Below are 12,007 nucleotides of genomic sequence, written 5' to 3' on the forward strand. Positions count from 1 at the left end.
CAATGTATATGACATGCTACCATCTGTGTGTTTAAACACTCAGACACACACGCGCACACACACACATGCGCACAGACAAGCTGTAAAGAGAGTTAAATTAAGAACCTCCTAACATGGTTGTCTCTATGGGGAACAGGATGATGGCGAGATCGTGGAAGCAAAATATAATTCTTTATATATACTCTTGACTTTTTAAAATTCTGTCCATGTGCCCATATTATTTATTCAAAAAATATATTTTAAGATTGTCAGGGTTGTTTGGGCAGAGCAATGTGGTAGAATATCTCAAAATGAAAGTGTGTATTCATCTATCTGGTGGTAGCCATTCCACCATAAAGGATTTCCCACATTCTCTGAAATACCTCGGAGTGTCAAAGTGTTCATAGAACCCTACCCAGGGAATCACTGGATGTAACAGCAAATTATTAGATATAACTTAGATGCCCATCAGTAGGCAAGTGGGTGGAGTAATCGTGGTTTACCCATGTGCCAGAATGCTCTTCAGTTAGCAGCAAAAATGAGCTATATCTACTAGAAGTGGTAAGAAACAAGACCCGACTCATAGTATGTGGCAAAGAGAAACAAACACTCACTGTTATAAAAAGGTTTTTTTTTTTTTTTTTTTTTTAGTTACTTGTATCTATTTCTTTAAAAGATTATATGCAACACTATTTCTTGAATTACAGTCTACTGGTCTGAGGGAGTCCTGGGACGGGGTGGGGGCAGTTTCCTGTTGCACATACAGATTCCTGGGCTCCTCTCTAGACCTACTGGGTCAGAATCTCTGGGGATGGAGCCCCAAAACCCATTTTATCCACAAGCTCCCTGTGACTCAGATGCCTGGATTCAGGAGAGGTGTGGGCCTGGGAGGACAGCCAACCCCACCCATTTCCAGGGCCCCTGATGAGGCTCCTGAGTCCTTCCTCTTGCCTTGGACCAGCCCTCTGGCATCCCCAGCTTCAAGCTGGTACTTCACTGAGGTGCTGGGGTTGACTTTGGGGATGTCCTCATCCCTCTGGGTAGCTAATCACACAGCCTGTCCCTAGCACTGGCCAGGGACTAGGAGTGTGGTCAGTCCTGCCGTAAACTGGGAGGGCCCAAACCCTTGGTTGATACTTACTAGACACTCTTTCACCTTCTGAAATGGGACATCCCCAGCATATATACCGAGTCCAGGATGAGGGACCAAGAATGGAAGCCAAGGCCTTGTCCTTGCTGGCAGTTCCGCCATCCAGTTGCTGCAGTGTGTGTGTGCCTGGCAGATGGAGGCTATCCCATCCCCACCCAGCTGGAACTGAGAGTTGGGAAGGGAGTCCTGAGAAGGGCTCACACCTGAGGGGGTCCAGACAGCCAGAGTGGGTGGGGTTTGGGCCAGAATTTAGGGCCTTGGAGACCCAAGAGAGCTAGGGGGCGGGGGGGGGGGCAGTGCTGGAGCAACTCAGGAGCAAGAGTATGGGAAGCCATCCCTGGCTCATGTTCCCCCTTTCTCCCCACCATGAGAACCACCTAGGGGCACTAGCTGACTATAGATGCTGGTGGTGGGAATCTGAAGGGGGGCAGACATCTGAATTTATAACAGGCACCCCCTCCAGGTGATTATCCTGCAGGGGCACAAAGCGGACAGTGGCCTGCAACCACCCTGGGGTGCATGGAGGTTTCTCTGAGCCTTCGAGTCAGGGCCTGGGCTGCCCCCTTTAGGGGGCAGGTCTTGTGTTTCACCACTGCCTGTCCCCCAGGCTGCCACCAGCCAGCCATGCACTCAGGTCAGCACAACTTGTCTCTGGCTCCCAATAAAAACCACACAACATTAACAGGGACCAGCATCGCTTGAGCATCTCCCATGCGCCTGGTGCTGGAGACGTGGGCACTATGCTGTCCTAACAGTGTCCCAGGTTGTTTTTTTTTTTAACAGATTTGTTGAGATATAATTCACATACCCTACAATTCATCCATTTATTTATTTTTCAATTCACCCATTTAAAATGCACAGTAGATTTACATAGTTGTGCAACCATCACCTCTAATTCCAGAACAATTTCATCATCCTCCAAAAGCCCCATACCCATTAGCACTCACTCCCCACTCTTCCACCCCCCAGCCCCTGGCAACCATCAGTCTACTTTCTGCCTCTATATGGACACTTCATATAAATGGTATCATATAACGTGACCTTTTGTGTCTGGCTTCTTTCATTTAGCATGATGTTTTTGTGGTCCATCCACACTGTGGCATGTATCAGTACTTCATTCCTTTTTTATTCCATTATATGCACATATCACATTTTATTTATCTGTTAATCAGCTAATGGATATTTGGGTTGTTTCTACCTTTTTGGTTGTTATGAATAATACTGCTATGATCATTCATGTGCAAGTTTTTGTGTGGACATAAAATTGCTGGATCATATGTGTCTTAGTCATCTAGTGCTGCTATAACAGAAATACCACAAGTGGATAGTTTCAACAAAGAGAAATTTATTCTCTCACAGTCTAGTAGGTTACAAGTCCAAATTCAGGGCGTCATCTCCCAGGGAAGGCTTTCTCTGTTGGCTCTGGAGAAAGGTCCTTGTCATCAGTCTTCTCTTGGTCCGGGAGCATCTCAGCGCAGGAACCTCGGGTCCAAAGGACGCACACTCTGCTCCTGACACTGCTTTCTTGGTGGTATGAGGTCCCCATGTCTCTCTGCTTGCTTCTCTCTTTTATATCTCAAAAGAGATTGGCTTAAGACACTATCTAATCTTGTAGATTTCATCAATGTAACTGCCAATAATCCATTTTATTACATCATAGTGATAGGATTTACAACACATAGGGAAATCACATCAGATTACAAAGTGGTCAATAATCATCCAATACTGGGAATCATGACCTAGCCAAGTTGACAGATATTTTGGGGGGACACAGTTCAATCCATGACAATATGGTTGTTGTTAGTTGCCACTAAGTTGGCTTCAACTCATGGCGACATTATGCATCACAGAACGAAACATTGCCCTGTCCTGTGCCATCTTCATGATCTTTGGTATATTTGAGTCTATTGTTGTGGCTACTGTGTCAATCCATCTCATTGAGGGTTTCCCTCATGTTCACTAACTCCCTACCAAACATGATGGTAACCCTATGCCTATGTTAAGCCTTTTGAGGAACTGCCAGACTATTTTCCAAAGCAGCTGCCCCATTTTACATTCCCCTGGTGGTGCAGTGGTTAAGTGCTTGGCTGCTCACCTAAAGGTTGGCAGTTGGAACCTACCAGCTGCTACACAGAACAAAGATGTGACAGTATGCTTCCATACAACCATGGAAACCCTGTAGAGCAGTTCTGTCCTATGGGGTCTCTATGAGTCAGAATCAACTTGATGGCAGCAGGTTTTACCTGCAGTGTATGAGGGTTCCGATTTCTCCTCATCTTGTCATCTGTCTTTTTTGATTACAGCCATCCTAGTGGGTGTGAAGTGGTATCTCATTATGGTTTTCATTTGCATTTCCCTGGGAGCATCTCCATTTTACAGAAAAGAAACTGAGGCTCACAGAGATGAAGAGCTGAGATTCCTAAAATAAAGTGTCTAAACCTCCAGCCTGGCAAATCCACCCCTGAGAATCTCATGCTTATGTGCACCAGGAGTGACAGGGCTATAATGCTCAGAGCTGCGTTGTTAGTAATAGCACCCAGGAAGGAACACACTCCAAGTTCTTGTCAACAGCAGAATGGACAAACATGTTAATAAGTTGTGGGCTCTTCATACAGTGGACTATTATACAGCAATGAAAATGAACAAATTACAGACACATGCTACAACATGGATGAATCTCACAAATATAATGTTGCATCAAAGAATAGATACAGTATGATTCCACATGTATAAGGTTTAAAAAAAACAGATGAAACTCAAATATATTAAGACTACTGTCATGGATTCAATTGTATTCCCCCCAAATGTGTGTCAACTTGGCTAGGCCATGATTCCCGGTATTGTGTGATTGTCTACCATTTTGTGATCTGATATGATTTTCCTATGTGTTGTAAATTCTACCTCTATGATGTTCATGAGGCAGGACTCAATCTACAAGATTAGATTGTATCTTGAGTCAATCTCTTTTGAGATATAAAAGAGAGAAGTGAGTAGACAGACAGGGGGACCTCATACCACCAAGAAAGTAGTGCAAGGATCAGAGAAGCTCCTAGACCAAGGGAAGATTGATGACAAGGACCTTCCTTCAGAGCCGACAAAGAGAAATCCTTCCCCGGGAGCTGGTGCCCTGAATTTGGACTTCTAGCCTACTGAGAGAATAAACTTACATTTGTTAAGCCAGCCACTTGTGGTATTTCTGTTATAGCAGCACTGGATAACTAAGACAACTACATACATAAAGGTAATCAAGCTATAAAAAGAACATCCAGAATGGGATTACAATAAAAGTCAGGGTGGTGATTAACTCTAAAATGAAGGGGTGGGGTATGACTGGGAAGACATCATTTGAGGCTAGGGGGAGGTTCTGTTCTGTGCTGTGTTTGATCGGTGGTGGCTACATGGCTATTTGCTTTATAATTATTCACGAAGCTGTGTAAACATGTTTCATGCACTCTTATATGCATGCTTATCTCAAAATGAATGAATAATTCTAGCACCTGGTAATTGGATTGGAGCTAGACAAAGGCTGGTTTTCTTTCGCCCTCTTCCTGGCCACCCCATTCCCCAGCTCTTGTCTTCTGCACCCCACAGCCAGACCCAGCTTGGGAGGCAGAGAGCAGAAGCAAGAAGAGGCTGTATGTGGGCTGGCCAGCTCTCCCATCCCCTCCCCTGCAACATCACACTCCCAGGCACGATATCCCCAGAAAGACACTGCCCAGGGGTCCTTTTAAACCACTTTATTCAGGTTGGCTGGTAGTCACAGATTGGATCATGTATACAGGGCAGCCCAGAGACCCCTAGGCAAAGTCCTTGGCCTCTCCCATATCCCCCACTCCACCACTGATGGGCGGCCAGAGGTTTGAGCCAGTTCCAAGGGGGCATTGGGCCCAACAGAAATATTTACAAATCACCAGGTGGCGGGTGTCCCCTGACTGGGAATTGTGAGGGAGTTGGTACTGGGGGACCCTTGGCTCCCAACAGCCCCAGACCCTTGGGTGGACTTGGCATGGGCCCCAAGAGGGGGCTAGGACTTTGGGAGCTGGCAGAGGGGGGCTCCTAAGAGTCTTTGAAGGGGGGGCCTGCTGGTGCAAAACTCTGCCTGGGGCAGTGGGGTCAGAGGGAAAGGGCCCTCCCTTCTGACTTGCTGTGTGAGGGCAGAGGTTCCTGGTTCCCCGCCTCCCTGGAGCCTGGAGCTGTTTCTTAGGTACGAGAAGGCTGAACACGAAGGAGCCACCAGTAGGCAGTGGGGCTCCTCCAGCCCCTCCCAGGGCCCCAGTAAGTGGTCCTGCTAATGGGCTACAGCCCCAGAGCAAGGCCCCCCCTGGGGGGGCTCTGTGGCCCAGTTCTTTGCATTGGAGAGGCCCTAGTTCTAGTCAGAAGAGTCAAGTCCAGATTTGAGGAGGGTGTCACTCTGTCCGCACCCCCAGGTTCAAGTGGGCGGTGGTAGGGAGGAGGGAGAGTAAGGCTGGGAAGCCCCGGCTCAGGACAGGATGGGAGATAAGCAAGCAAAGCGAGAAACACTGGACTTCACTGAAGCTGGTGACAAAATGGGGCCAGCCCAGGCCCGCATGGTCCCCCACCCCAGCTTTCAGAGAGGTCGCCCCCTCGGTGCCCAGGGACACCTTCTCCGAGTCAGGTCACCGCAGGGGTCTGAAAAGGAAGGGTTGGGAGGCTTACATGCTGAGCAAGGGGATGGTGGGCAGAGGGCCGATGTGATGGCCACAGGCGGTCTTGGGCACGGGGAGGCGGCGGGACCTGGCATTCCCATCCCCAGCGGTCCAGTGGCTCCTCATGCACTCTGTACAGCGGGAGGGGCACGGGGCGGGCAGGTGGTCAGGGCGGGGCATCAGTCTAGAGGCTGCAGGCCTCCTCATCCACCGAACGCTTCCGCAGCTCCTTGCCTGGCTTGGGGGGCGGCGGGGCGGGTGCAGCAGGCAGGGCTTCGGGCAGGTGCAGGACGGAGTTCTCGCCTGGCTGCACTCGCAGGTAGGCCTTGACCTTGTGGTGCCGGGCCTTGCCGTCACTGAAGTCAATGACACGGCACTCGTAGGTGCCCTCGTCTGTGGGCTTCACCCGGGACAGGCGCAGCTTGTGGGAGATGTTGCTGCCCACCACCTTGACCACCTGGGGGCGACAGAGAGACCGTGACCTTTCCATCTGACAGCAGCAGGAAAACGGGGAGTCCCAGGGTCCAAGGGCTGGGGCCCCAGAGATATCCCCACAGGGACACAAGGAGGTTCTGCCCAAGGGTGAGTTAAATAGCAAAAAGGTGGGAGCAACTTTAACGTCCATCAACAGAATGGATAGTCAATGGTCTATTCATTCATTGGAATACTACGCAGTGGTTAAAAAGAATAAACTAGATCTAGGCGTGCTAGACAATTATGCGCTCAGCTGCTAACCGAAAGGCTGGTGGTTCAAACCCACCCAGCCACTCTGCAGGAGAAAGACCTAGCGATCTGCTTCTGTATAGATTACAGCTTTGAAAACCCTACGGGGCAGTTCTGCTCTATCACGTGGGGTCGATATGAGTCGAAACAATTCAAGGGCACCTAACAACAACAGGCATGCTAGAGCTCAATAATCTATCAAAACTCACTGCCGTCGAGTCAATTCCGACTCATGGCAACCCTATAGGACAGAGTAGAACTGCCCCATAGGGTTTCCAAGACTGTAAATCTTTATGGAAGCGGACTGCCACATCTTTCTCCCATGGAGTGGCTGGTGGGTTCGAACTGCGAACCGTTTGGTTCAAAGCCGAGTGCTTGACCAGTGTGTCACCAAAGCTCATTCAATAACCTACAGGAAGTGAAAAAAAATCTCATTGCAAAACAATCCTATAGTGTAATGCCATTTATGTAAATAAGCACACACACACAAACGCACATTTTACTGGTTTTGAAGTCTTCTGTGTGCAGAAGTTTAAAAACAGAAGAGAGCAGACACATTGGCCTCACAGCACTTGTCCCTGGGGCAGGGCACAGGGGAGGGGAGTGGACCTGGGCCAGTCCATAGAAGAAATTCTTAGCTTGGTCTGAAATGTTCTTTAAAAAAAATAAAGCTGCTTAGAAATACAGTAAAACCTGTGAAAACCAGAACCTGTGTAAGGTAAAAACCTGTCAGAGAAGGAAAACGCAAATATTTTCCACTAAAATGAGTGACAGAAAAGTTTTCCACCCTGTCACAGGCAGAAAACTTGTGAGACCCAGAAAAACAAGGCAGTTTCGTTGAGTTCCGACTCTCATAGGTTTCACCGTATATCAAGATGTTAACAGCTGTTCACCTCAGTCAAGGGAGTAAGGGTACTTGTTATATTTATAAGGATAAACAACACCCTTACCAATATTATATTTGTTATATTTGTCTTTGTACTCAACAACAGCTCTTGGTTTTATTTGTACATCTTGAGTGTACAGCTTGATGAAAGTTTACTGGTGTGTACACCTGTGTAACCACCATCCAGAGCAAGGCGTGAACATTTATAATTCTCTGGAGTGTACCCTTGTCCTCCCTACTAGCCAATACCCACCCCTACCCGGGTTAACTATTTTTATAACCATAGATTAGGAGCCCTGTTGGTGCAATGGTTAAGCACTCAGCTGCTAACTGAAAGAGCAGCGGTTCAAACCCACCAGCTGCTCTGCAGGAGAAAAGACCTGGCAATCTGCTCCTGTAAAGATTATAGCCTATGGGGCAGTTCTACTCTGTCATATGGCGTCACTATGAGCTGGAATCGACTTGATGGCACCTAGCAATAACAGCTCCATAGATTAGTTTGCCTGTTCTTGAACTCTTTTGTGCCTGACTCCTTTCACCCAACATAGTATCAGTGAGATTCCTCCATGTTGTTACAGGTGGCCATTTATTCTTTTTCATTGCTGTATCGTAGTCCATCAGATGAATTTGTTTATCCAACCACCTGTTGATGAACATTTGGGTAGTTTCCAGATTAGAGCTCTTATGAATAAATATGCTATGGACATAAAGCTGTGGATTTTTTTCAATTAAAAAAGAAAAAGGTCTATGGCCAAAAAGAAGCAAAAAAAGAAAAGGCAGTTGGACAGTTACAGAAGATAACATCATTAGGGGAAGCTGGGTGAAGAGTATATAGGATTCTATGATCTATTTTGCAACTTCCTATGAGTCTATAACTATTTCAAAATTAAAAGTTTTTTTTTTTTAAAAAGGAAGTTGGACCTTTGGAGAATACTGTGATGGTGGTGGTGGGGGAGCTGGGTCCCATCCTTCCCTGGCCCCTTCTTGCTTACAGCTGAAATAAGCCTGCCTCCTGAAGGCCCCACCCCACTTAGACAAAACAGTGGAGATCAGTCTCCAAATGCCAGCAGGCGACCCCATCCCAAACAGATTTTTTCCATGACCTGACCACTAGCTGGCATGACAGGATCCCGGTCCCCACTGGCCCCTTTCCCTGGGAGAACAGGTGGCCTGTCCCAGGTCCTGGAGGGGGAAGCCCGCTTTGGCTGGGTGAGGGGTCCAGGAGGAGAAAGAGGATGGTCCCCAAGTGCTCCATTCATTCTGCAGACGTGTTTCAGGGCCTGCACTGGGCACATGTGATTTCTAACCATCTCACTAATTGGCTCTGGCCTCCCTGGCCTCTTTTCTCTTCTCAAATGCCAAGTTCCTTCTGACCTCACAGCCTTTGCAATGCTGGTCTCTCTGCCTGGGTGCTGTTCCCCATCATTCTCAAACATCACCTCCTCCAAGAAGCCTTCAATCCTCCCGTGACCCCCTGTGTATTTCCTTCATAGCAGTTGTCTCAATTTGAATCATTTATTTGCCTGTTGACTTGATTTTTTTGTTTCTCTCCCTGGCTAAACCATAATTTCCATGAGAGCAGAGACAGTATCTGTTTTGTTCATCTTAGATACCATCACAGGGCCTGGCACTCAGTTCATACTACTAATAAAACATTTGTGAATGAATGGACTCACTCCACTTCCTTCTTTCTCCAGCTGAATGGTACCCAGATGTCATGCTTCCGAATTTTAGATCACATACACATGACTATGCCCACTTCATAGATGGAAAAACTGAGGCTCCAAAAGAAGTGACTTGCCCAGGGACACTAAGTCAGTGGGTGGCAGGGCTGGGGATCAAACCCAGTCCTGATTCCATTCACTCTAACCCTCCAGATGGTGTGACAGGCCCACAGAGGGCCACCCAGAGCTGGCAGACCCCTTGCCCCTGCAAGACTGCAAGATGACTCCCCAGGCTTCAGAAGGGAAGAGGGCAGGTGAGCAGCAGCTGGGAGCCTGGCCCACCCTGCCCTACCCTGAGCCTTCCTGGGCTGGTCACCGTCCCCCATGAAACAGGTGGACATGGGCTTATGGTACAGCAGGAGGGACCAAGGGGGGACATAGGCAGAACTTCCCAATAGCAAGCAGTGGGAAGCTCTTCCAGGTGCCCCTCTTGGTATGGGGGTGAGAACTGGGTGTCCCCCCGCGACCAGGTGCCAGGGCTCGGCCCAGCAGGAGGCCTTCCTGTCCTGCTGACTCCATCACCTCGGACCAAGGGCACAGAGAGGTCCTGCCATCCTGCCAGGCTCTCGAGGCAGAGTTAGGTGATGCTGTTGCAAATGCACAACAGGGAGCGAATTACCTCAACATCTGTTTCCCTCACGGATATTAATTATCCTTCATTTGTTAGCCCTACAAGGCGCTAATGGAGTAATAATGGGAAGCTTTGGGAGCAGACTGATCCCAGGGAGGGAGCACCAGGCACAGCCCACCCCTCCACCCACCCCTGCCCAGCCTGGGGGGGACATGAGAAGCCACCCTCTCATCCCCCAGATGGGGACACAGGCCTGAGCTGCTCTCCCCAGGGGCAGTCAGCTCCCCCCCAGCCTTGTCACCACTTCTGCCCCCAGGCCACCCCTTCTGCCACAGCAAACCAGATGTCTCAAAGTGGGAGGGGACAGGGAACACCCAAGGGGGCTTTGGGAGGCAGGGTTCCTACCCTGAAAAGTCACCAGCGCCCCCGGCCTTGGTTGTTTTGGGCTGGATTCATCCATCCATTCTACAAACATTTATTGAGTGCCAACCCTGAGCTGGGTGCTGGGGATACAGCTGCGAACAAGGGGTACCCTAGCACTGCCCCAAGGGCTCATGGTCTAGGGTAATTAAGTAACTCAGTAAGCTGCTTTGCAGTGGGAAGAAGGACAATGACAAACATCAGCCCCAGTGGTCTGTGCTTCTAAGGGCAATCTGGAGAAGACAAAGACGAAAGCACAGTAATAGTAATGCTGGCGGCTGATGTTTATGGGGCCTGCAATCACTGCGAGGCACTGTGCTAAAACCACTAAGTCTTATTTAAACTTCACACTACCCCATTGTTAGGGTATCCATTGTAAGGGCAAGGAAACTGAGGCTCAGAGAGGTGAAGTGATTTGCCTAAGGCCACCCAGCTGGTGACAGAGACGAGGCCTTAACCCCATCCCTGGAGGGCCTCCCATGACCAGTAAACTACAGATTTGTCTTCTCACCCCCTCCCACCTCCTTCCCTAGACCTCCAAACCCCTATGTCTTGAGGGGCCCCAACCTCCCCGTTCCAGCTTCTTGGCGGTGGTGGGAGCAGTCTGTTAGATTTCATCATTCACAAATTGTGCAGAAAACCCTGTGGCCCAGCCCCCTAGCACCACTGCAGAGGACGGGAGAAGAGACCCCAGGCAGAGGTCCTGGCTTTAAATCATAATCACCTCGCACAGGCATCGACAGGGCTTAGCAGTGCAATTAAGTACCTAATTACACTGAAAGAGACAAGGCTGAGTCCACACCAGGACCAGGCGCAGCCCCTCCCTGCTCAGCCCATGGCCCAGGCCTAACTAGCATGGCAGGAGCACCCCGGCCAGCTCATGGGCAGGCTGGGGCCTTTCCTTCCAGCTGTGCCAGGAAGAATGAGTGGCGCTGACTTGAGCCGATGATGCCAGCCCTTTGCTACATATAGCCTCATGGCTGAGGCCTAAGAGTGAGGTGGGTAGCTCCTGGGAAGGTGCTGGGGTGGGGAATAGGGGTCACTCTGAGCCTCACCACATCCATGCCTCCAGGGGCAGATTAACCAGTAAAGACAGTATGCACCAGCTTGCACTGAGCAAGATACGCACGCCCCGAGCTTAACTGCATTTACTTGCTAATCTGTGATGATCAGTCTCACAGGGGTTTCACCAAACTGCCATGGTGGGGGACAGGTGAAATTGTGCAGTGCAGATTGAGGGGAAGGCACAATTGGGCCCGTGCGTACCTTGCTTATTGGGTAATCCAGCCCTGCATACCTCTATTGCCTCCACCTAGCTGCTTCCCCAGTCCTTCAGCATGTTTGAAATCCAACTCAGGGTCTCCCCGAATCTAGGCCCCAGAAGGCCTCACCCACTCCAGCAAGACAGCGCCAAGTCATCATCCACACTGCCTCTTTCTCACTCCCAGCACAAGCCATTCTCGAATCCCATTGGTTTTCCCTCGAAACATCACTGGACCCTTCTCTCCAGAGCCCAGACCCCCAGCACTGACCAAGGCAGGGTCCCGGCTTCTCTCATCTGGATCACACCCAGCCTCCTCCAGGGTCTCCCTGAATCCACTCTGGCCCCTCCCAATCTCTTCTCCCATGACAGCCAGACAGATCTTTTCAAAATGCCCCCAACTTAAAGCCTTTCAATGGCTCCCCACAGTGGCTGCCGGGGGGGTGGGCCCTGTGCGGTCTAGTCCCCACCTGTCCCTCAGCCACACCAGCCTCTAGTAGTTCCTCCAAACACACACCCAGTGAAGTCCCTCCCCGCCCCGCCACCCTCGTCAACTACTAGCCACCTTCAGTGCTCATTTCACTAATACCTCCTCCAAGAAGCCTTCCCAATTTACAGCTCTCAGA

The 12,007-nt window shown here is 49.7% G+C and overlaps 1 protein-coding gene across 1 annotated transcript in view; it reads right to left on the reverse strand.

Annotated features, from left to right (window-relative positions):
* Nucleotides 1–5,980: 5,980 nt before the first annotated feature.
* Nucleotides 5,981–12,007, reverse strand: part of VSTM2L (V-set and transmembrane domain containing 2 like) — a 34,955-nt gene continuing 28,928 nt past the window's right edge. The window contains exon 4 of the mRNA XM_004370354.1: nucleotides 5,981–6,253. Coding sequence (XP_004370411.1) covers nucleotides 5,981–6,253 — 273 coding nt within the window. The remainder of the gene's footprint in view (nucleotides 6,254–12,007) is intronic.

The sequence above is a fragment of the Trichechus manatus genome, unplaced genomic scaffold (genome assembly GCF_000243295.1).
Source record: "Trichechus manatus latirostris isolate Lorelei unplaced genomic scaffold, TriManLat1.0 scaffold00008, whole genome shotgun sequence".
Classification (NCBI taxonomy): Eukaryota; Metazoa; Chordata; class Mammalia; order Sirenia; family Trichechidae; genus Trichechus; species Trichechus manatus.